Source organism: Mesocricetus auratus, unplaced genomic scaffold, assembly GCF_017639785.1.
Source record: "Mesocricetus auratus isolate SY011 unplaced genomic scaffold, BCM_Maur_2.0 Super-Scaffold_100004, whole genome shotgun sequence".
Classification (NCBI taxonomy): Eukaryota; Metazoa; Chordata; class Mammalia; order Rodentia; family Cricetidae; genus Mesocricetus; species Mesocricetus auratus.
In genome coordinates, this window is record NW_024429189.1 from 6,436,669 (window position 1) to 6,462,174 (window position 25,506).

The 25,506-nt window shown below is 44.8% G+C and overlaps 1 protein-coding gene across 2 annotated transcripts in view; it reads left to right on the plus strand.

Annotated features, from left to right (window-relative positions):
* Positions 1-25,506, plus strand: part of Camsap1 (calmodulin regulated spectrin associated protein 1) — a 64,457-nt gene that overhangs the window by 15,562 nt on the left and 23,389 nt on the right. Inside the window, exons 2-9 of one of the 2 annotated variants that reach the window (XM_040745225.1) lie at positions 2,720-2,982; positions 3,677-3,838; positions 12,729-12,809; positions 13,716-13,748; positions 16,218-16,359; positions 23,948-24,087; positions 24,175-24,271; positions 24,618-24,795. In XM_040745225.1, the coding sequence (XP_040601159.1) occupies positions 2,720-2,982; positions 3,677-3,838; positions 12,729-12,809; positions 13,716-13,748; positions 16,218-16,359; positions 23,948-24,087; positions 24,175-24,271; positions 24,618-24,795 (1,096 nt within the window). The remainder of the gene's footprint in view (positions 1-2,719; positions 2,983-3,676; positions 3,839-12,728; positions 12,810-13,715; positions 13,749-16,217; positions 16,360-23,947; positions 24,088-24,174; positions 24,272-24,617; positions 24,796-25,506) is intronic. The other variant, XM_040745224.1, reaches the window with a different exon arrangement.

Consider the following 25,506-nt stretch of genomic DNA (forward strand, 5'->3'; position numbering starts at 1 on the left):
ATTCCTTCTCCCTTCTGGGCCTGCAGTTCTTTCTGTGGTCTGACAGACAGACAGACAGACAGACAGCCTTTGCCACTTGCCTTCTCTGCGTTCTCCTCATTGTCTTAATTGCTCTTCATTATGGATACTTAACTATCTACTCATCTTCATCTCTCAAGTGTCTATCCTTTTTTTTTTTCTGAGACAGGGTTTCTCTGTGTAGCTTTTTAGATGAGGCTGGCCTCCAACTCACAGAACTGCCTGCTTCTGCCTCCTAAGTGCTGGGATTAAAGGTGTGCATGACCATACTTCAAGTGTCTAATCTTAATCTGCTTTCAACAGTTTATTTTATGAAAGTGGTTCAGTCATTGTGTGTGTGTGTGTTTGTGCATGTATTGATTGTTGCTCTAGAATTTCTAGATTTTGAGATTTCTCTAGTTTAATCACCTATTTTTCCCCTTTATTAAAATTACTTTTACTCTTCTGCCTTGGGTGTCATCCACAGTCAGCAGGTCTGTGGCTGATCGGTTTCCATGCTTTCTGCGGGTGTGGAGTCTGACTATGGGTTGCTAGGCTTCCTGAGCTGGCCTTGAACTCACCATGATCCGCTTGTCTCAGCTTCCCTAGTGCATATTACAAGCACATGTCACACACTTGATGTGGCACCGCTGACTGACACTGCTGTCTGCTGCTCTGTTAGAGCTTTCACAAATGGTGACAAGACAAGCGGAGGCCTTCCCGTGTGGAATACCCAGGTCTCTTCTATTACCACCACGTTCTGTTTAGTTAGAACTGTCGATGACTTCAAAATAGGAGGCTAACCGATGTAGTCATCAAGTATGGGACTTGACACCTACTAAGCCTGGGCAGAGTGCTTACAGCTTTCCTTCCATGTGGGCACTAGTGTCAACTAGTGGTTGTCATAGTGACCAAATCCTATATGCACAACAGTGCTTCAAAACTAAAGTGCTGTGTAAACTCCGGCATGTTGTTAAGAAATAAGAGTAAAAAACGTCTGGGGATTGTGGGACAGGGCTGGCAAGTTTGCTCAGTGGTGCTTGTCATATAACCCTAACAACATGGGTGCCAAAGGAGAGAAGCAACTAACTCCACAAGGTTATCCTGTCTTTCACATTCATGCAGAGGCATATTCACCTCCTCAAATGTATATACAATAATAAGTAAAATTTAAAAATGATTGTGGAATAATAACAAGGATCCAGAGACTTGTAACTAGGCTTGGATCTCAGAAAATAGTACCTATCAGAAACACAGAGAAGGGAACAGGGAAAGAGGATGCTGGGTAGGGGAAGTAGCCCCTGTGGTGTCCAGACCTGGCCCAGGCCTAGAGGAGTTTGGATGTTTTCCTAGTTAGGATTATTATTGCTCCGATGAAGCACCATGACCAAAAGCACGTTGGGGAGAAAAGGGTTTATTTGGCTTACACTTCCATGTCACTGTTCATCACTGAAGGAAGTCAGGCCAGAAACTCTTAACGGGACAGGAACCTGGAGTCAGGAGCTGATGCAGTGGCTTATTAGTTTGCTCTTTATGTCTTATTCAGCCTGCTTATAGAACCCAGGACCACCTGTGCAGGGGTGGCACCGCCCACAACGTGCTAATCAATCACTAATTAAGAAAAAAAAAAAGAAAAGAAAGAAAATCCCTAGAGACTTGCTTGCTGCCTGATCTAATGGAGGCATTTTCTCAATTGAGGTTCCTTCCTCTCAGATGACTTTAACTTGTCAGTTGACATAAAATTAGCTAGCACAGATGTCCAATGATTGTGGGGTGGAGTAGCAGCTTCTAATGTGCTTCTGCCCATTTGTTTGAATCCCCTTCTTGGTGCTGGCAGCTTTCTAAACTCTCCCAGAGGTAGGGGTGTTTGAGAAGACTGGGCTCTCCATTCTCTGCAGTTGGGGATACAGAGATACCAAAGGTCTGGGACCCTGGGTAAAGGAAGGAAATTCTTCTTCAAGACTCTGTGCTTTCTACAAAGGATAGCTATTGATATCTTACAAGGCCCGGTGTACACGGAGGGCTCAGAATCAGTGGTAGCACATTTGGCTCCCTGTGATGTGTCTGCTGTAGGCAGTGAGTGTATGACAGAGCAGACTGCAGTTGGTTTCCTGTTTCTTGTGACATTGGACATTCTGTGCCTCAGTTTTCTTGTCTGTAATGTGGGCACATTAGTTATTAGTCCTGATCAGTAGACTTGTGATTAAATAATGTGCTGCCTGAACCAAATATGGGTGAAAGCTAGTTGTCGTTGTTGTGTTGTGGTTACAGTGGCACCAGATTTGGCTCACTTCCTAAAGAGGAGGCTGTTGAGTCTCTGCTGTTACCTTAATCTTGACTTTGGTTGGAAAGCAGACACACAGAGTACCCTCTCCAGAACTAATGCCACCGTGCTCACAGCTCCTATGTGTGGTTACCAGATCCTACATCCCAGCTGCATGGCATCTTGATTTCCTTTGAGTCCACAAAGACCCCAGGACTTTTGTGCATGTGTCCCAGCATTATTCAGGTGATGGTGGTGGTTGCAAAATGCCTCATATTGTCTCTGTAGCTCAGATGCTAATGAGGCTGTCAGTTGACTCTGGACCTTTGTGTGATGGTCAGTGGGCTGCGCCTTGGCTGACAGTATGCTGGAAGGTGCTACCCTGTGTGTTCTCATCTCTGGTGATGCTCCAGAATGGACTTTGCATGTCCGCTCACCCAGTGCTCTCTCCTGCCATAGATAACATCCCTGAGGACCTCAGAGACCCTTTTTACATCGACCAGTATGAGCAGGAACACATCAAGCCACCCGTCATCAAGCTTCTCTTGTCCAGTGAGCTGTACTGCCGTGTCTGCAGCCTCATCCTGAAAGGGGACCAGGTAGCTACCTTACAAGGACACCAGTCTGTCATTCAGGCCCTGTCCCGGAAGGGCATCTATGTGATGGAGAGTGATGATACCCCTGTGACAGATGCTGACCTCAGCCAGGCACCTATTAAGATGGTAAGTGTCTGACAGGCATTCCTTCTGTTCCTTTGGCTGAGCAGGCAGGACTCAGTGCCCTGCGGTTAGGTGACAGGTGGTGAGGTCTGTCCATGTGCATTGGTGGTCCTTAGTGATGTGCCTGTAGTTTAAGGAGTGTCATCATTCTGGAAAGAGCAGCTTACTTACGGTTGTGACGCAGTGAGATGTGAAATGTGAGTGTGGTGGGGCACACCACTGCAGAGCCTTCCTGCTGAATGGCTGCACTAGCCTCAATCAGTTGCCCTGTCCCCAGAGGCTGTCTCTTCAGATCAGCCTGGCCCCTAGCCCACTGTGTCCTTGCAGTGCTTTTGTTAACTTGTTCCCTGGCATTTTGTATGCCATGGCTTTTTTCACTCTGTTTAAGGGTGACATTTTGTGGGTGAAGAGAAAGTTCTGAAGAGACTAAAGGTAGGGTGTGGTACAAAGGAGGGCCCTGTTGGCATCCCAGAGTCTTAGGAGGCAGAGGGACGATGCAGCCTCTTCCCACAGCTTTTCCAGGGCTACAGAGGAGGCTTATAATCTGCTGGTAAGAGATGAGGACCCTGGACCACTACTGCAGACTGGAACAGTGCCCAGTCTGTGTTGTCCTATGCAGGGAAGCCAAGGCACAATGTTTTCTTGCATTGGGACCTGCAAAGAGGTTTAGAATACTGACTGTTGCCACTGTCCCCAGAGTGCCCACATGGCGATGGTGGATGCCCTGATGATGGCGTATACTGTGGAGATGATCAGCATTGAGAAGGTGGTGGCCAGTGTCAAGCGATTTTCTACATTCAGCGCCTCAAAGGAACTTCCGTATGATCTCGAGGATGCCATGGTATTCTGGATCAATAAGGTGAGTGCCTGTCTAGGTCTCTTCTTGATCAAGAGCTGACTGCTTCTTATTCCCCATGCTGGGACTTAGCCAACAGAGCTTGTCATTTAGGACTGTGTGGTACTGTATCCAGTTAAGTGTCCAGTAGATTAGCAGATAGTTCTTACTTCTGAGCAAGATGAATTTGTGTGTGGAAATGCACGTATGTGTGTAGTTAATGAGGTTTCATTTACTTGTGTATAGTACTTGTTCATGATCTTTGCCAAAAATTATTGGGGAGGAGTCAAGTTTGTGTATTCCTGTGTTTGAGTGATTGGTTGATTTTATTTGTCAGTGTATACGTGTGTGTACACATGTATTCATGTGGGAGTACAGATGTTCACATGCCATGACATGCCTGTGGAAGAAAACCTCAGGTGGTGGTCCTTGTCTTCTACCTTGTTTGAGACAAAGTCTTTGGATCCCCACCTCCCATTTTGCTGTAGGAGAACTGAGATTTCAAATGCTTGCTACTGCGTTTGGGGTTACACGCTGTGCTGACTAGTTTTAGGGACACCTTGGCCCAAGCTAGAGTCATTTTGGAAGAGGAGGCCTCACTTGAAAAAAATACCCCCACTAGGTTGGCCTGTGGGCAAGTCTCTAATGCATTTTCTTGATTGATGATTAATGTGGGAGGGCCCACTCTGTGCTGGTGGTTCTTGGTGCTATAAGAAAGCAGGCTGAGAAGCCAAGGAGAGCTAGCCAGTAGGTGCCTTTCCTTCACAGCCTCTGATTATACTGTTCACCTGGAAGTGTATCATGGTATTTTAGTACAGCAATAGAAACTGTAACTAAACACATGGCTTTGGGGGATTTGATTAGGTTCTTCTTGGTTGCTTAGCAAGTACTTTACCTACTTAGTGAACCCCCCCTGTTTTAGTTATGGTTTTTATTGCTGTGAAGAGACACCACAACTACAGCAACTCTTATAAAGGGAAGCATGCCGGACTGTGGTGGCACACTCCTTTAATCCCATCACTCAGGAGGCAGAGGCAAGTAGATGTCTGTGAGTTCAAGGCCAGCTTGGTCTACAGAGCAAGATCCAGGACAGCCAGAGGTGTTATACAGATAAACCCTGTCTTGAAAAACCAACCAATCATCCAATCATCCAAACAAACAAATAAATAAATAGGAAAACATTTAGTTGGGGTGGCTTGCAGTTTCAGAGGTTTAGTTCATTATTGGCATGGTGTGGCATGGTGGTGTACAGGCAGACATGGTGTTGGAGAAGTAGCTAAGTATATACTTCTTGACTCAAGGCAATAGGAAGTGATCTTAGACACTGGGTGTGGCTTGAGCATATATGAGACCTCAAAGCCCACCTCCACAGTGACACACTTCCTCCAATGAGGCCATTCCTATTCCAACAAAGCCACACACCTCCTAATAGTGCCGCTTCCTATGTATTTATGGGAACCAATTACATTCAGACTATTTCCCCCCTCCCTTTCTGGAAAAAGGTAATCCAGGTTGGCTTTGAACTTGCTATGTAGCTGAGGATGACCTTGAATTCTAATTCTCCTGCCTCCCAGGTCCTAGGGCCTAACATATAGACATACACCATTATGTCAGGCTTCATCCATATTTCAAGTAAATATACTGTATTTTTGTTTTCTGATCTGCCCCTGTTAAACATGTGCTGATCTGGAATTAGAAAATTATGCACACTACCACATAGCCCTCTATCCTTGCCCCTTGTTCTTGGGTCAAAGACACACTGGCATTCACCGTTGGACTTTAAATTGCTGTGTCTTGGTATCTGCTTATACAAACATATTTCTGTTCTAGGACCACACTTCGTTTTTCTTGCTTAATTTTCATAAACATCTCTTGCTTACCTAATATTTGTATTTTTATTTCATGGTTTTCTATTTCTTTAGCATTTCCATGGCAATTTACAGTCCTTATTTACTTGTTTTTCCTAGTGTGGCTTCTCTGGTGGTTGCTAGATTGTAGGTTTTTTTCCTTGGTCAGAGTCATTAGATGCAGAGTGTACTTCTAGCTAAATGTCTCCCCACTCTGCATCCAAGGTAAATGCCCAGCATCCAGCAAGAGGGAGCTCTCTTGCAGCCTTCACTACGTTCGTGTGTTCTTAGGAGTCCTCTAACCACTCCAGAGGCCTCTCAAGCTCTTCAGCATCGAGGTCTGTGTGGCGTATTGAGTTTCTTTCCTTGTGGCATCTCTCTGCGATGCTGTCTTCCCCTAACTTAGATAGTGGAAGCCTAGTCTGTCTGCATTTCTGCCATCCTGGACTCCTTTTCTCTTCCTAGTTTGAGGTACAGTTGATACAGCCTTTCTGCAGAGCCCCACCCCTGCAGTGATTGAGCATCCTGGTTAAAAGTCTGTCTGGCACAGGATTAGAGCTGAGCAGGTGGTGTCATTCCGGTTCTCTGTGCTGAAGGTGACCTGAATCATCTCTGGTGGTCACTTAGGATCTCCTTATCTCCTAGGTGTTCTGGGTTGTACCATGGCCCATCTTTCGGGGGCTCCTTTAACTTTTTTGGTGTGTGTTATATGCATATATGTGTTTGCATGTGTATACATGTGTATATGTGCATTGGCATGAGTACATGTGGAAGCAAGAGGTCAAAAGTTGTAAACATCTTGCCACCCAAGTGTTTTTAATTAGGGGCTCACACTGAATGGACTGCTCCCTAATTGGCTAGAGTGCATGACTAGTAGTCCTAGGTAATCCTGTTTCCATCTCAGGTGTTGAAATCTGTTTATTTATTTATTGATGGGTGCTGGGAATCTGAACTCAGGTCTCCAAGATCCTTTTGATGCTGGTGGTTTAAAACTAACTCTACTGACACATAACTTACATGCCACATATGGACATTGCTTCTTGCATTTTAACAAATAGTCACCACAGTCAAGGCAGCTTTTCTGTCATTCTCACAATGCTGCCTTGGGCTCCTTTGCAGTCAGCCCCTCGTCCAGGCCCAGGCTCATACCCATCTGCTTTTATCTGTCCTGCCTGCCTGTTCGTCCATCCATCTATATTTTAGGTGCATTGGTGTTTTGCCTGCATGTATGTCTGTGTGACTGTTGGGTTTCCTGGAACTGAAGTTATAGACAGTTGTAAGCTGCCATATGGGTGCTGGGAATTGAACCCAGGTCCTCTGGAAGAATAGTCAAGTGCTCTTAACCTCTGAACTATCTTTTCACACCACTCCCCTAAATCTGCTTTCTTTCTTTCTTTTTTAAAAAATTAATTTATTTATTATGTATACTGTTTTGCCTGCATGCCAGAAGAGGGCACCAGATCTCATTACAGATGGTTGTGAGCCACCATGTGGTTGCTGGGAATTGAACTCAGGACCTCTGGAAGAGCAGCCAGTGCTCTTAACCTCTGAGCCATCTCTCCAGCCCCAATCTGCTTCCTTCCTTCCTTCCTTCCTTCCTTCCTTCCTTCCTTCCTTCCTTCCTTCCTTCCTTCCTTTTTTTTGAGACAGGGTTTCTCTGTATTGTTTTGGAGGCTGTGCTGGAACTCCCTTTGTACACCAGGCTGGCCTCGAACTCACAGAGATCCGCCTGCCTCTGTCTCCCGAGTGCTGGGATTAAAGGCGTGCGCCACCACCACCTGGCTCCAATCTGCTTTCTTAATGGGATTAGTTTTGCTTAAAATGTTCTTGTACTTGACTTCTTTCAGTGCACCAAATGTGTGTGTAAGTGGTCTAGTTCTGTTTGTAGAATTTCTGTGTATGACTGTGTCATCCGTTGTCTGCCATCACCTGCTGAGGCCCTTCTGGGTGCTCTCCAGTTTTTGTCTGTTCTGAATAAAGCTGCTGGGGCATTTGGATATGTGTCTCTGGGTGCTGATACTATTGTTTTTGAGTGAGTACTTAGTAGCATTGCTGGGTCAGATAAGTGTATTTTAACATACTTGGTTAAGTTGTTGTGTTTGCTTTTGACAGGGTCTCACTATGTAGACCAGGTTGGCCTCTGACACCAAGTGCTGGAACTAAAGACGCATTCTACACCCAGCATGTAGTTGAATCATTAGGAAAACTGCTAGAATATTTTCTAAGTGAGCACCTTTTTAAATTCAGGGACAGGGTAGGAATCTTGGCTCTGTTAATCAGTACTTGATCAGTTGGTCTTTGATTTGGGGCCATTTGTGTGGCTGTGTAGTAGAATCTCTTGGGTTTCCCTAATGTTTATAGTTTTGCAAGTCCTTGTTTGAATACTTTACACAACTTTCATGTATTTGTTTTTGTGAGTGTGTTTGAGACAGGGTCTTACTTTGTAGCTGAAGCTGGCTTGGAACTCTGAAGCCTAAGCTGGGCTTGAACTTTTGGTTTTCTTGCCTCAGTCTCTTGAATGTTGTGAATACAAGTCAGTGATACCATTTTTGGTTTAAACCAGTTTTTATCTGGACTGTGGTGGTGCACACCTTTAATCTCAGCATTTGGGAGTCAGAGCCAGGTGGATCTCTGTGAGTTTGAGGCCAGGTTTACAGAGTGATTGCCAGGGCAGCCAGGGCTGTTACACAGAGAAACCCTGTCTTGGATGAAAAACCAACCAACCAACCAACCAACCAACCAAACAAACAAACAAACAAACAAACCAGTTTTAATTGGATTCTTTGTCTTAATTTAGTTGCAAGAATGTGTATACCTTGTTAGGAATATGTTTTGTGATTTTCTTCTCTCAATCATGTATTCTTACCATTTATTTCTTAGTTGTCCCAAAGCAAAGGTTACTTGGATTTTGAAGCCCAGATTACACAAGATTCAAGGATTTGCTCCCTTGCTTCCTCGTAGTGGTTTGGTGGATTTTGCTCTTGCCTTGAGCTTTCGGATACACCTTGAGTTTATTCACTGTGCAAGAGGCAGGGAAGGGATGAAATCTAGCTGCTTTTTGCACAGAGAGCGGTTAGAGACTTCCCAGAGCAGAGATTTTTCTTCCCTCTGCATGCTGCTGTGGCAGTGGCTCTGTTGGGTCCTAGTTGAACTGCACATGTGAGTCTGTCTCTAGATGTTCCTTCTCCATTGAACTGTGTGACCAGTTCCATGGCAACGTGAGCTGAGTGTACCTTATACAAACAGTAGTCTGTAATAATAACTTGAATTTAGACAATACATGTCTTTAACTGGATCCTTTTTTATTAAAGAATTGTTTCTAGCTCTAGTAGGGTATCTGCATGTCCTCATGAATTTTTAGAATCAACCCGTTTTTTGTTTTTTTTTCTCGAGACAGGGTTTCTCTGTATTGATGGCTTCTACGAAAAAATACTTGTAGAGATTTTGATTGTGAATCCATTAAATCTAGATCAATTTGAGGGGCTTGGATGTATTACCCTGTTGAAGAACACAGTCCATTGTCATACATTTAGTCATGAAATTTATCCCCAGAATTTCAGTGTCCTGAGTTGTGGCATTTCTTAGTTCCATTTCTAGTTGCTTGTTGCTAATCTACAGAAACACAATTAAAATTTAAAAAGTCCTTTTCTCCTACAGAATTGGCTAGGATTTCTTGTAGAATGTGGAGTAGAAGAGCCAGGCAGTAGTGACTCACGCTTTTAATCCCAGCACTCGGGAGGCAGAGGCGAGTGAATCTGAGTTTGAGGCCAGCCTGGCCTACATAGTTAGTTCCAGGACAGCCAGAATTACACAGAGAAACCCTGTCTTGAAAAACCAAAAAAGAAAAGCAGTGGTAGAGGAAGGCATTTGTCTCTTAATCCTTGGGACCCAGATAGTGGTCTGTAATTTTTTTTCTTCTAATGCATTTTCCACCTTGTTTTGATATTAGGATGATGCAGGCCCAAAGGAGATACTGGGATGTTTTCCTTTTTCTATTCTGTGCAGTAAATTGAATATGGTTGATTTCATTTCCATCTGAAACCTTTGGACTTGCTGGTGAAGCCATCTGGGCCTGGAGTTGTATATGGGTTTAGTTGTGAAAACCTCTATGTATACTTTAAGCTATTTAGATTTTCTGTCTAATTTTATGTCAATTTTGATAATTTGTGGCTTTTACAGAGTTTATTTTAAGTTGTTGAATGTACTAGCATAAAGTTCAAGTACCTGCTGAGGCCAGAGCTGTTGGGTCCCCTGGAGCTGGACTTACCCTAAGTGGATGCTAGGAACCAAACTCAGATTCTCTGAAGAGCAATATATGCTGTTAACTGAAGAGCCGTCGCTCCAGCCCCCTTTTGATTTCTAGTTTAATTTGGTGGTGTGATTTGAGTCCTGGCGTGACTGAGTCCCGTTGGTGGTGCGTGCACTCGGTGCAGTCTTGCTGCTCCTGGTCCTGAGGGCTGTTCTTCAGGGGCACAGGGGCTGCAGCATTGCTTCATTCTCAGCTCTGCTCTCCATAGGTTCACAGTCATTTGTGCAAATTAACCTCTAGTCCTCAAGCTGTGTCTATCACCAGTGATAAATAGCCCTGTCCCCAGAGGCTTCTGTGTTTAGAGTCCAGTGTTTTTACATCTCCTTGTGAGCAGAATTGGTGTGCGTGAGCTGCGCCTCTTTCCTCCTTTGTGCCTGTCGCCTCTGCCTGATGAGTGCTGGAATTAAAGGCGTGCACCACCGTACCCAGCCCTGTTACTCTGCTGTCTCCTTCCTGTTTTAGTGGATTCTTAGCACACATCCTCATTTATTCATTTGATAGCCTCTGCCTTGTCATCAGAGTGTTTAGAGCAGTTAGGTTAGTGTGGCTGAATTTTACCATCTCTTCTGATGTCTGGTTATCTCATCTTTTTATTTTTATTTTTTTTTCCTTTCTTCGTTTCTTTCTTTGTGTTACTTGTAGTTCTCCATTCTCCAGTATTTCATAAGAGTTGCTGTAGGTTATGACGTACATTGTTAGGTTGCCAGGGGCTACTGTGACCAGAGTGATGTATTCACAGTAATAGGAAACATATTTTTCTCCTAGGACTTTGTCTTGTTGAATTCATTTTGTGGCAAGTCATCCAGTTACACTCTTTCTATTTCAACAGTCATTTGTTTATTTTGTTTTTTGTTAGTTTGTACTAGCTGCTGTTGTTGCTATGGAGGCTTGTGCTGGCCAATTCTTTCTGGTCCTCCTGCCCTCCCTGATAGTGAAGGACAGCAGCTCATAGTGGCCATGCAGTGTCCACACTACAAAAAGATAAGAGATATTTGTTATTTTAAGGACATGTGCTTTTTGTCTGTCTGTCCGTCCGTCCGTCCGTCCGTCCGTCCGTCCGTCCATCCATCCATCCATCCATCTTTAAGGACATTGGTGTGTGTGCATGGGGTTGCCGGGGCTATGTGTGTACTGTAAGTGCAGGTATACAATGAGACTAGAGGAAGATGTCTGTTATCTCTTCTCTTTTTTCCTTATCCTCAGGACACAGGGTTTCTCATAACCTAGAATTCACCGTTTTTTGGTTAGACTGACCGACTTACAGTCATCCTCTTCTCTTTGCCACCCAGAGTGTTGGGGCTGCAGGTGTCCATGGTCATGTTCAGCTTTAAAAAAATTACACTTTGTCTGACTCAGTAGTACTATTTTGTTTGTAATCTAACAAATAAAGCTTGCCTGAAGATCAGAGTGCAGAGCTAAGCCACTAGTTAGCCACATACTTAGTTAAGAACTAAGCCACTATTTAGTCATACACACACACCAAGCCACTAGTTAGCTACATACCTAAGCCACTAGTTAGCCATAGAGGACAGGCAGTGGTGGCCACATCTTTAGTCCCACACTCAGGAGACATCTCTGTGAGTTCAAGGCCACCCTGGGATACATGAAATTGAATCAGTCTAAAAGAGAAACAAAGCTCACACTTTGATCCCAGCATTTGGGATAACATGCCTTTAACCTCAGCACTAGAGAGGAATAAGACAGGAGCTCAGTGCAGGGCATTCTGATATTTGGTGGAGAGCAGTGCAGTCTGAGGGTTGGTGGATCACCCCTTTGGTCTGAGCGTTGGTAGAGGTGAGAACTCTCTAGTGGCTGACTGCTTTGCTTCTCTGACCTTCAGCTTTAGCCCCAGTATCTGTCTGTGGGTTTTTATTGTTCGTGCTTGTGCTCATGGTGCCATGTGGAGGTCGGAGGACAACTTGTGGAGGTTGATTCTCTAATTCTACTATGTGGGTCTCAGGGATTGAACTTAGATTGTCAGGCTTTGTAGAAGTATCTTTATTCACTGAACCTTCTTGCCAACCAGCTTCTACACCCACACCCACATCCCCATCTTTTCACACTGGTATTCACTGAGCAATCTCCCCAGCTTTGTGTGTGTGTGTGTGTATTTACTTTAAGTGTGTCTATTTATTTGTTTGCTTGTCCATCTGTCCATCCATCCATTGGCACAGGGTCTCTCTCTATAACCCTGGCTGTTCCGGGACTCACTTTGTAGACGAGGCAAATTTCACACTCACAGAGATCTGCCTGCCCTATGACTTCCACATGCTTTACCTGCTGAACTATCTCACTGGCTCAGTATAAATAGAAATTTGATACGCTCTTAATTTCAAGAGATACTACTTAAATCGCTTGTTTTTGTTTTTGTTTTTTGGGGGGTGGGGGTGTTTACAGCTTGGGTTATAACTGAGTATTATTTTGTGTTGACTTTCTGTGGTCAGAGGGGGTGTGACCCAAGATTAAGTAGATTGCTATGGGTTGTCAGTGTGCATGGGGTCTGGTCTTCATGCTTTCACATACACTAGCATTTGGAGGCACAGTGGTTTCTTTGCAGGAACAGGCTGACCCTGTGACTCATGGCAAGTTTTGGGTCACATAAAATTCAACTGTTCTGCATCTCTGTAATTGACCTGAAGGCACCTGTGTCTTATGAGTTAACAGCAGGTGCAGTGGGATCTCCTGGTGATGAAAAGGAGATAAAGGGGATGACATGGGGGAACAGTGGCCTTCTTAATGCGTTTTTCTTCTGCCTTAGGTAAATCTTAAAATGAGAGAGATAACAGAGAAAGAAGTTAAATTAAAACAGCAACCACTGGAAAGTCCTGCCCATCAAAAGGTAAAGGGTAAATTTAATTTCTTCAGAACACACTAAGTTAATGTTAGTAGTTGTAAAGGATTATGTCTGTTTCTACTTGCTCATTCTATATTTTTATCATCCCAAGCAAGCCAGCCTCTTAGATTCTCCTGGTGGCCAATTCTCAGTGCCTCAATTAGGCAACCTGCCTTTTATCCCCCACCCCCAAAAGGGGCTCATGGTTTGTTGAACAGGGGTACTCTGGGGGACTTGGGGGATTCAGTAGAAGTGATGTAGCCTGAGCTGAGAGTGAACTTCTGAAGGTAAGAGATTGAGCAGAAAATGCCCTGTAGCCGCTCTGCCCTGGCAGATTCCTGAGATGTCCTGTTAGGTGCCATAAGCCAGTGGGAGGTCTGAAGCCCAGTGCCTAGAGCCAGTGGAAAGTGTATACCTTGTGACGGGTGTAGATGGACGCATTCTATCCACATTCTGGCTTTGACCTTATCTCTGGCCATTTTCTCTTTTGCTGAGGCCATGTGTCCCAGTCAGTGGCATGTACACAAGAGTGCCTGACTGTGGACACAGTTTTACTGCTGTGAGCAACATGTCTTTTCCCCTTGTGGTTTTTCTCTGTACTGGCCAGCTCTAGTCAGTCAGGTGGAGTGCTTCCCCAATTCTTGGGTGGGATAGACACACATGGGCATGGACAAAGGGAGCAGGCCTCTGTCCTGGTCCCCTGACTTTCTCAAGTTTGGAACTATTCTTTGTGAAGGGGACAAGTTATCTTCCAGTTGAGTTGCCTGGTATTGTGATCGGCTGAGGTCATGCACACTGGAAAGCCTTTGCTTCCCAGAGGTTGTCTCCACCGTGTGAGCGTGTGTGTCATGGCCACACCTGGACCTGCCATGCTGACATTCCTTTCCACCTTCCTTCCCGCTTCCTGAGCAGTCTCCCTCCAAGTGGTATTGGAAGTTAGTACCCGTAAGTGACCCAGGCCACTAGCCGCAATCTGCAAAGCCATCTTGTTGCCATCACGCGCTTCCATTAAAATGCTCGCACCCAAGACTGGGTTTTTGTTTGTTTGTTTAAATGTCCTCCTGGGGGTTGTGTTACATCTTTTCTAGCATGAGCCCTGCTGGCCACGCTGATGGGCTTTGTTATATGGCAGTTTGCAATGCCATGTCCATTTCCCCCAGGTTCCAAGTGTTCTCTAAGTGACCAGTATAGCATAGCTGACAGGACACTGTCTTTCCTAATAGATACCAAGAGGACTGATGGTGACCTAGTGGGTGCCATCAATCCTTAACCTTCTTTTCCTGCTGTTACTTTCCTGAGTGGTGGTATTTACCGTGACCTTTCCTAGTACCTGTATTCTAGGCTGTCAGGTTGGGAAGGTGTTCTCCCACTGAGGGCATAGGTGGGCTGCAGAGAGGGGTCTCGCTGATGTGTCTTGTGGTCTCCTTGTTGTCATCCCTCAGGCCTATATGGAAGTCAGCTCAGATTCTGCAATCTGAGTGAGGTCAGTTTCAGATGCAGGGATTCTGAAGTAATGAATTTTTATACAAAAGTTTAGAAACCAGGATTTGGGCTGGTAGCTAATTCCAGCAGTACCTAACTGGTGGCCAATTCTAGAAGTGGACCATTTTTGTCATTGCCCTTATAGGAACTGCCTGGCGCCAAGTGGTGCCTTTTCATGTGAACTTTTGGGCACAGATGTCTTTGTAGATGTTTTTGAATGTGCCCTTTGATTGCTTGGGTCCTGTAAGCTTTCTTATTTGGTTCAGATTGTCCTTTGGGTTCCCAGCCGAGGCCCCATGGCTGTGGGCTACGAAAAGCCCATGCTTAAGTTGTACTTCCTGATGCTGTATTAGTGAGGAGGAAGAGGAAGAAGGCATGCTTAACCAGTGCTTGATTCCTGGGTTTGACAAGGCAAGGGCTCACACACCCAGGTGTCAGAGAGGTTTGGTTTCAGATAAGTTTCATGAAAAAAAGAGAAATATAACCAAAAACAATCTCCCTTAACTTTCCTTTGTTAGAGAAGCTATGGGTGTCCTACAGTGGTGTTCAGTAAATAGACCAACTAGAAAGAGTGTGGTAAAGATCGACAGGCTATGGATCTTATCTGAATGTATCATAGCTAGAAGTTTGAAGAAGTGGGTGAGCAAAGTAGCCATGTGAGCCTCCTGGGCCCCGGGGGTTCAGTGTCAGCCTAATTTTTCCCCATGCCATCCATCTTTACTCAAGAAACCATTTGCTTTACTGCATGCCTGCTCACTCCCTGTCTGCTCTCTCTGGAAGCCTGGCCTGGAGCATGCTGTGATGCACTGCATGCTGGAACCCGTGGACTTTGCACGTGTGGTACAGTATGAGGCGGGTTCCCTGTGATAGTGTGTGTCATGGACTCGAGAAACAAGTTAAAATGTGTGTTGGAACATGCAGTCAACAGAAAACAAGCCTTTTCGCTAAATCTAAGGGGATCTGTTCCAAGTGCTTTCTGATGCGCATCATGACCGGTTATGTCAAATATCTATGGAGGCACAGCTTGAAGTCTACATTCCAAGATGATTTTTTGATTTGGACTCACCTGCAGAACTCTCAGAAACCAACATTGTTCTAGGCAGATGCTGGCTTTCTTCTTTTTAGTTTCTGTTGTTTTTGTGCCCCCTCTGGAGAAAATGTGGCTGGTGGATATCCTGCCTGGGCCCTGAAGCAGACAAGAGCAGTGCACTGCAACTGTTGGGGAATGAATTGTCTCTGCACTGAGCAGCCTCCTCTCTGCCAAGTTCTCTCTGCCTGTGGGCAGAGAGGCCTGGGCTGTGGTGCTTAGAATGCTGACCGGGAGTTTCCTCAGGTGTGCACATAAGGAGCCTTGGCCTGGCATTTGCTTGATGACCATGTGGGTTTAGTCCTGGTGTTTCACTTGAAGTTCTTGGTGGCTGGTGTAGTAAGTAGTGTGAGAAATTTTGTTTAACCTGGTTTCTGAAATTTCTCAGACTATCAATAAATGCTATTTTGTAATTCTTAATGATCAATGCTGATATTGATAATACTTAGAAAAGTGCCTGTAGTTTTGGGTCTTTCAAACTCGGAATGCTCACTGTTTAACTTGTTTCTCATTAGTTTATAATGCATTGGCTTATGATAGTATAGATGTGCATTTTGTCTCCTTCCCATGTGCCCACTGCCAGAGTCAGTTTAGAGTTAGACTGGCCCTGGTGGTCTTAGCAGTGGATCTCTGCCATCCAGTGTGCCCATGGACCCCAGTCCCCGGATCTGACTTGTCTGTTCTGGACACAGGATGTCATGCACACAGTCTGAACTGTTCCAGGCAATAACAGTTGGTCTTCATGTTGCTGTAGGCTTGGTGTAAATCTTGCTCTAGCAGTGTGCCTGTAACACAGGGTGAAGGGATCTCACACGCAGAGACCATTTTCCTTTTGTCAACTGCAGGTCCGCTATCGGCGAGAACACCTTTCCTCTAGGCAGTCACCCTACTTCCCGTTGTTGGAGGACTTGATGAGAGACGGCAGTGATGGCGCTGCTCTCTTAGCAGTGGTTCACTATTATTGCCCAGAGCAGATGAAACTGGATGGTGAGTGGAGAACTCTTCCCCTGAACAGACCTGAGAGGGAGAAGTGTGCATTTAACATGCAAGAAAAACCCAAGGAATTAGCATGGAGTTCCTGTGCCAGTGGGATCCTACCACATCCCTAGAAATGCCAAGAGACCAAATACGTATTCGTAATTTGCATCTTATGTGATGTGGAAATTGCCCATAGAGTATTTGGATAATAGGTCATTGTGTGTGTGTGTGTGAGAGAGAGAGAGAGAGAGAGTTTACCTCTGTTTCAGAGTGAGTGAGATTTAAAAATCCTTCCTTACTGAAATATCTAGAACCTAAGCCAGAAAGGGTGGCACACACCTATAATCCTGGCATTTGGTAGGTTAATGTCAGGACCAAGATCAGCCTGGGCTGCATAAATGAAACCCTTGTCAGAAACCAAAACCAAACAACTCTGTAGAACTTTGTGAAGACATGAGAGTGAATGCTAGATTCAGTCTTGTCTCCTGCCATGGCCTGTTCTGATGCCAGAAAACTTCTGTGCAGGTGTTTGTAACCTGCAGCCGTGGGGAGGAAAAGGGAATGGTGGTGAAGGGTATGGCACAGACCCACCTGCCAAGGTGCCGTGGAAGCATGAGTTGTCAACGGCTTGAAGTCCTAAGTGCCTTTTGTTGGAGTGGGTGGGTAGAAGGCTAGGCACCCAGTCAGTGCCTATATATGCTGGGACATTGTCTCAGATTTTAGCCCTGGACAGTTTATGCTGGTGTTATTCCTACTCCAGGCATGGAAGTGCAGATAATACATGGTTTACAGACATAGAGGTGACCTGAAAGACAGGGAAAGAGGCTGGAGAGATGGCTCAGCAGTTAAGAGCACTGGCTGTTCTTCCAGAGGTCCCGGGTTTCTTAGCACCTATATGACAGCTCACAACTGTCTATAACTCCAGTTCCGGGAAACGGGACACCCGCGGCAAAACACCAATGCACATAAAAATTAAAAAAAAAAAAAAAAAGACAGGGACAGCCTTGGGTTCCAGGAGGATAAAAACCTGCAGTGGACAAATGGGCTCCCTCATATCTAGCTGGCTTTGGTCCTGTGACTAAGAGGGAAGAGTATCAGAAAAGCCCTTTCTCTCACCCAGGAAAATGTGAGGAGGCTTTTCAAGTATCTATGTCTCTGAGAACTAAGAGGAAGTGAGTTAGAGGGAATCCAGATCCACAGAACAAAAGAAAATGAAAAGCAATTCTGGGGAAATTCAGTGGTAGACACTTGCTTAGTCTGGGGATATAGCTTCGTAATTTAATGCTTGTCTGGCATGCAAGGGTACTAGGTTTCTTCCCCAGCACTGAGAAGTAAAACTGGTCTAGTGCTAGTGACTCTGTGGCCCCATAGGAACCCCAGAGCTCTGCTGGTGGGAACATGTCCAGAAACAACGTTTTCCTAGGAAATGTAAATGTCACAGCAGGGCTAAGGCCAAGACAGGTGGAAGAGAGCCTAGAATGCTTAAACTACCAAAGGATGGACATAAAGGAAGGAAGAGGAGCTATAAGAAAGAGGTTGGGTAGGCACTTCATCTCAGTTTTGGGACTTCCTCTGTTTTCATTGTGGTAGCTCCAGCCAGCCTGGAGCTCTGGGTGTTCTAGACTGCCCTTGAGCATGGCTTTCTCCTGCCTCAGCCTCCCGAGTAACAAGATTAGAGACACGCGCACCACGGCCCACTGTGCCATCTCTTGGCTTCCTCTACAGCTCATTCTCCAGTTGTCTGCTTTGTTTGTTTGCCTGGTTTTGAGACAAGGTCTGTACATGACCCCAGCTGTCCTGGAACTCAGTATGTAGAGCAGGCTAACCTCAGACTCAGAGATCTTCCTGCTTTGTTTGCTTCAGTGTTGGGATTAAAGGTTTGTGCTACCATGCCTGGCCTGTAGCCTGCTTTTTAACCTGTCTTTTGAGGATCTTAAGATAGAAAATGCTATTGGGGCTGACATCCCTATTGGAAACAAAAATGACAGAATTACATGAAGAAGCAGCTGACAAGCCACACCTCTACCCTAAACAGGAATTTGGTAAGGCCATAGAAGACTTGAGTACAAACTTGGCAGGCTGCATTTATTGTACGAGATATTGTGGTATACTGAATAAAAATAAATGGTCACAGCTGGGCCAGGGGGTAGAAGAGTTTGACTGTCAAGCTGATGACCTGAATTCAGCTCCAGAATCCACAGGGTGGAAGAACAGAACTGATTCCCTTCCTGCGAGTTGTCCCCTGGTCTCCACATACACACATAGCTGCAAAAACTGACCTTGGGCCAGGTGTGGTGGTGCACACCTTTATTTAGTGTTACCTGTCCCCACTCCACCCCCTACGCCCTCAGGGGGCAGACAGAGGCAAAACTCTGAGTTTAAGGCTGGTCAGGGCCACATAGTTGAGACCATGTCTGAAAAAACAAAACAAAACAAAACAAGAACAACTTGATCAAAGCCACAAAAGAAAGTGCACCTGATTCCAAAGCCTATGTCCGCACTAGCTGAGAACATTAGAAATGAGTAACAAGACAGCTCCTTCTACACTCTCCTGGTGACTGTGATACTCGCAGACCAGGGACAGTGTGCATAAATGCTCTGTGGGTAAGAGCTGCAAGGGCGGGACCTTTTAGTTGTCTTCACTCATATGTCATAAGCATTTAAAATAACATTGGGCCTGGACAGATGGTTCAGCGGTTACAAGCACTAGTTGCTCTTCCAGAGGACCCAGGTTCAGTTCCCGTAAGGCAACTCACAACTTGTGTAATTCCAGTTCCAGGGGATCTGACACTGTCATACCAATGCATGTAAAACAAATTTTAATGATTATTTAAAAACATAAGTAATGTCTAGGACAAACAGATGTGGACTAAGTATTGAACAAGTGAACAACTACTTAGATCTATAGGGCGTAGCCTAAAGTGTGCTGTAAGGGAGGTGAAGGCCTTACGTATGTATGTATGTATGTATGTCTGAAAGCAAGGAGCTTGGGAATTAGTGAGCTAGATCCAGTCCCGGAGAAAAGTAAAGGGAAGATAAATGAAGTTTTGTGACTGTAGAGTGAGCAACTGAATTGTAAGCCCCAGGCTCTAATGAGCTGGCTAGCCAAGAAGTAAAATGGAGTACAGAGGAGGTCAAGTCAGAGAAGCAAGACAATTCACCGGCTGGAATTCTGGAGCTGCTACAGGAAGGTGGAAGGACTTTGGCTAGCAGTCATGCCGAGGGGTATCATTGAAAGTCAGTCTGGGGGCTGGAGAGATGGATCAGGAGTTAAGAGCACTGACTACTCTTCCAGAGGACCTGGGTTCAATTCCCAGCACCCACATGGCAGCTCACAACGGTCTGTAACTCCAGTTCCAGGGGATCTGACACCTTCAGTGCACATAAAGTTAAATTAAAAAAAAAAGTCAGACTGAAGAACAGTGAGAGCTTGGATCCCCCTTTGCTTCCAGCAATACCTTCCTTGTCCAAGGACTGGGATTGGGTATATGAACGCAGCTGGGGTAGACTGAGCCTGACAGACTTCAACATGGGGTTGGCAGAATCAAGGCTTTTGTGTGAGCTTTCTCTGGTCACCTGTACCAGTAAGCCTTACTTCCTTGCTGGGTTCCATAAGGCTTATTTGCTCCACATGCAACCCAGGAAAGGAGTTCTGTCTGCAGAAACTGATCTTAAGAACAAGACCCCCAGTGACTGAGGTTTGGCATCAGCTGGCTTCTTGCTTTGGTCACCTGCAGCAAAGCCCACTTCCTACTGTCTCTCTCTAACAGTGAAGGGGTGCAGATCCCCCTGACACTTGAGGAAATCTCCCGACTGCAGCTACAGTTCACAGTGTACAGCAGTGAGTGGCTGAGGATCTGGTTGTCAAGAATGAGTACTGGGAAGGGACATCTAGAAGACTGTCATATGGTATGTCCACACTAGGTTCCATAGAGCTCTGAGGAAGTGTGCATGTTGGTGTCTGAAGTGTAAGAGTTTACTAAAGAGTTAGGTGACTGAATAGAAAAAAGAATTTCCCAGAAAATAGAACAACAACAACAAAAGGCTTGGTTGTGAAGGAGAAACTAGAAACATGAGATCAGTGTAGGAGGAGATAACAGAATAGAGAGGATTTAGCCAAGGGAAGTGTAAATGCTCCTGGGGTGAGCATAGACAAATTTCAGGAGTCCACTGGACATGTCTAGTTGAAGGACTGTAGAGTACATATTAGGAAGGCCCCAAATAACTTTGTGGGAAGACAAAGCAGGTTACAGAGAGTAGGGAACTGTGTGACAGCAAAAGATCCCTCAGCCAAATCATGGAAGCAGCATAGCTGGTTCCTTGTAACCCTCGCCCCTACACTTCCTACACTTCAGATTGCCGGGGAGACGCTACATAGAACACTTCATTATCTTCTTGGAGTTTAAAAGATACTGTATCATGTTGAAATAAAAGTTAAAAGGTAAATTTAGTAGTAAAATAATAAAGTAGAAACATTTTAAATGTTTTAAAGAGAAACTGTAAAACTAAAAGCTATCCTTTTGATAGATTAATAAAATAGATAAATTTCCAGACTGATTAGTCAGTAAAACAGGACAAAATAAAGAATGCAGAAAACAAAATGACATAAATTCAGGTCTAGTAGACATCAACTAAAAATGTGAAGAGTATTTCTGTGCTGTGTATGTTGACAGTGTTGTGTGACACAGACAATTCTGTATTGGAGAGAAAGGAACGGGAGAGTAGAGGCCCGTAACTACAGACGGACTTAGACATCAAGAGGTACATCCTTGTGGGCTGGCTCTTTGGGACCTTTTTGCTGGGACATTTACCAAACTTGTAAGGAATTGACAGTTTCTGTGGTTATAGATTGTGTCAAAGACTAGGGAGGATGGGAAGCTCCTGACACACTGGGAAGGAACCCAGGAAGACAGTAAGGCTGGCTTGTCCTGTTAGCACAGATTGGAACCTTGTGTACAACATTGGAAGACAATACTCTAATCTTCACATCTACTTTTATACAATTGGCTTAGTAGGTGCATTTCCTGGCCTCCAGTGATGTAATTTTACCTGGTAGTGTCTGTGGTCTCCAGGCTGCCACAGCTGTGGACCAGAATATGATCAGAAACAGTACCTTGTCCTGTAGGCTGGCTGGGGCAGGAGTCAGGAGGAGGAACCCTGGTGATAGCCCAGTAAGTCCTAAACTTTTCTGTAATTCTTGGAAGAAGCTTCACTTTCTTAGATGTGGACAGGCAGTATTCTAAAGATTTTAATTTCTTATCTGTTCTGTAAATATATTGCCAATCTTTTTAAAACCAAGATTGACAAGGCAACACAGGGGCAAAATTGTAACATTTTATTTGGCATAAGTTTAACATGCAGCACATGGCTCGAGGATTCGTTTTTAAATGCAGCCTTTCCAGGGTGCTACTTATTATGTTTGGGGTAGCTTAGGGGACAGAGGTTTTCTGGCAGCGCTGGTGTGTCCACAGCTCAGGAAGTCCTGAGGCCTTGTCCAGGCTTGCCACTTGTCCTACTGATGTCCTTCCACCCTGTACTCAGTGTTTTCACTTGCCAGTCTTGCAGTCCCCCTGAAACCTTTCTTGTACTTCAGGCTGTTGAGTTGGTCTACTGTGTCTTGGTTGGTTGGTTTGGTGTTTCCTTACGATGTGTCTGCCTCAGACTACAGTGTACATCCTGGCGTCTGTGCCCATAGTGATCTTGGTCAAGATGATGTGTGCTGGCCTCTTCTCAAGACCTCTCAAGAAAAGTGATTCATGCTTCATGATTAGTGGACTCTTTTGCGGGGAAGACTTTTGGATGTCATCTCCCTCATCTGATTTTCACCACTGAGTTTCCAACTTCATTTTCTGTTTCTTGTTTCCTAGTTGGCGTTCTGCAGGGATAGCTTTGTCTTCTCCCTGCCAGCACATTTGTTTGTTGATTCATGGATGGAACTCTGATAGACAGTCTCATCACCTAATAACCTGTTAGATTCCCTTCTCTCATCATACTCAAAGTTGCTTAAGTTTTCACAGGTTTTAGCCACATTAATATTGAAGAATAAGAACAAGGGGGTCCTTGTTCTGCAAATGTTACATTTTGTTTGACTTTACACTGGTTGGAACTGTAGAACTGACCCAGGACAGTCACTTGGAGCATGGAACAGAACATAAACCACAGAAAAGAGGCATTCAGTAGAGAGCTGTGTGTTGAGAGTCCACATAGCTTAGAGGACAGAGAGGACTGGACAGGCAGGAGTGGTGGCAAACAGTGTATCATGACCAGGTGCCATGACCCCACTCGATGTTGACACACCCTGTTCTTGGACTATTGACCTAGACTGGAAAACAGCATTTGAAATCTTTGCAAAAAATTTTCCCCTTATTTTTGTACTTGAGTATGCTGAACTCCTCTGCCTTTCCCCCTCCTTTTTAATTTATTCTCTCTCTCTCTCTCTCTCTCTCTCTCTCTCTCTCTCTCTCTCTCTCTCTCTCTCTCTCTCTCTCTCTCTCTCTCTTCTCTCTCTCTCTATATATATCTATATCTATATCTATATCTATGTATCTATGTATCTATCTCTGAGGCGGGGTTTCTCTGTGTAACAGCCCTCGCTGTCCTGGAACGAACTCTGTAGAGCAGGCTGGTCTTGAACTCACAGAGATCTACCTGCCTCTGCCTCCTGAGTGCTGGAATTAAAGGTGTGCACCACCACCGCCCAGCTATTTTTATTTTTTTCGGGTGGCACATATTCATAGGCAAAGCCTTTATGCATTTGTCTTACGATCCTTTAACTGCTCTTTACTGGCTCCTACTAAGGACACCTGGACAAACACTGGAGGCCCCTTTTCAGGGTCCTTATTTACTGCCTCTACCACATTTCCCAACGGAGGGTCTGCTTTCCTGAATTTTCCTACCTGAGAGGTTGGAAAGATCCTCACTCTTCATAGAGGAGGCTTGTACTGTGTGTGTCTTCATTTGAAGAATTAGAGACCTTGCTTGACAACTGTAATTTTGTGTACATCCCAGCAAATATAAAATTAACACCAGAGGTTTCTGCTTGCTGTAGGAAATGCAAACATTTCCTTAAAATTATTTGACTCTTGTTTATGTATGTGGGTGTTGGTGGAGGCGAAAGGCCGTCTTTGTGGAATTGGTTCTCTCTACCTTTATGTGAGTCCTAGGGGTTGACTCAGGTTGTTGGACTTGTAGGGCAAATGCCTTTACCTGTTGAGCCATCTTGTGGACCTAGAAACACAAATATCTCTAAGAGGCGATTTCCACCGCTCATCTTTTGCTTGCCCTCATGCTGGGGATGAAACCCAGTGCCTTGCACATGTCAGGCAGCTGCTCTACTACTAAACTCTAGCGGCTTCATTTTAGGAATCCAATCTTGAACTCTCATATGATTATAACTGCAGATTCTGGAGATTCCCATATTTTCTTTCTATATTTAATGTCACCTGTGAAATTGACTGTCTTTTGAGATCCCCTAATCTTGCCTATTTTATCACCACCCCTTCCACATAGAGTTTCAGTTCAGAATTGTGTATGTACACACTCCCTTGTGAGCAGAGTATGCATATCATAACACAGTCTCCCTGACTGTATCTACTAGATATTTGCCTGAAGGAGGTGCCGTCGATGGCTGACAGCCTATATAACATCCGGCTTCTGAGGGAGTTTGCCAACGAACACCTGAACAAGTGTTTCTATCTCACCCTGGAGGATATGCTCTACGCTCCCCTAGTGCTGAAGGTAAAGCCGCCATCAGACATGTACTTAAAGCCAGCTGCCTTTGAGCAGGTACTTACTGTGCCTGGGTTGTTGTGTGTTTTGTTTTAGCCGAACGTTATGGTTTTTATTGCTGAGCTCTTCTGGTGGTTTGAGAACGTCAAACCAGATTTCGTTCAGCCCCGAGATATTCAAGAGCTGAAGGATGGTGAGTGACAACTAAATAATCATAACCTTTTTCTTGAAAGCCCAAAGGATTGAGGAAGCCCATATATCTAAAAAGTCCAAGGTGTCTGTCAGTGCCGGGGAAGACCAAAGACCCAAGCTTGCCTTTTCTGTCTGTTCATGTTCTAGTCTGTGTTTTTAAATTTGGTATCTGTAACAGTCTGAGGGTCAGCCTATGGCCTTATCTGTTAAAACCAATTTTGGGAAATTTGGTTTCAAGTAAAAGTTGAGTTGTTTTCATGGTTATAAAAACTATAGGTTCTCTATTTCTTGCTGATATTATAACTATAAATGACAGATATATTTCTGTAAAATTGCTATTTTTATAGCTAAAACAGTGTTACAGCAGAAGAGCAGCCGACCTCCTGTCCCGATTTCCAACGCAACCAAACGCAGTTTCTTGGGTAGCCCTGCTGCCATGAGCCCTGCTGACCTGCCACCGCCCACTCAGCCTCTCCCTGAAGGCAGCCATCGGTACCACCTCCACTCGGAAGAGCCTGAGTGTCTGTGAGTCTGTCATACCGCTCTTGGGGTCAGTTTACCATCCTGTATCCTTTTCACATGGTAGCCTGAGAAACCAAAACTATATCATATCTTAAAGTAGATAATGCAGAAAGTACTGGAGTGGCCCCTGCAGCTGCCTGTCTTCCTGTCTGCTCCGGACAGGAGTCTGGAAGCCTCTTAGTTGCAAGGAGTCTTTGCAACTAAATGGGAGTTTTTAAGTAATATAATTAATCAGTACATTTTAACTACATCAAACTGTAGTATAGAAAGGCGATTTCACCATTATCCCTTCACAGTGAATTACAGCTTCACAAGTGTTCTAAGGAGGAAAAGACTGAGGAACAGTAGAACTTTGCTCTGAAATACAGTCTGATAGAACTTAAGAGTGAAGGATGCTCACCTATGAGCAATATTAGTTATTTTGCTTCAGTGAGCACTGGATTCGACAGTGAGACAGTAAATGGAACTCTTGAGTGTCTTTTGAGAACTGATTTTAGTCATTAAGACCTAGAATTCAGCTGACTGGATCCAGGTTGATTGGCTCCAACCAGGTCGGTGGGCATGTGAGATGAGGACCAGAGAGCTCTTCTGGAGGGGGTTTGAGCCTGCTGTGAGGGAGGAGGCCTGCGTCTGGATCAGCTGAGAGAATATTTTAAAATGGAAGCATAGTTTTAAGATGTGGAGAGTGAATTGAGACTTAAAGTCAGGACAGTA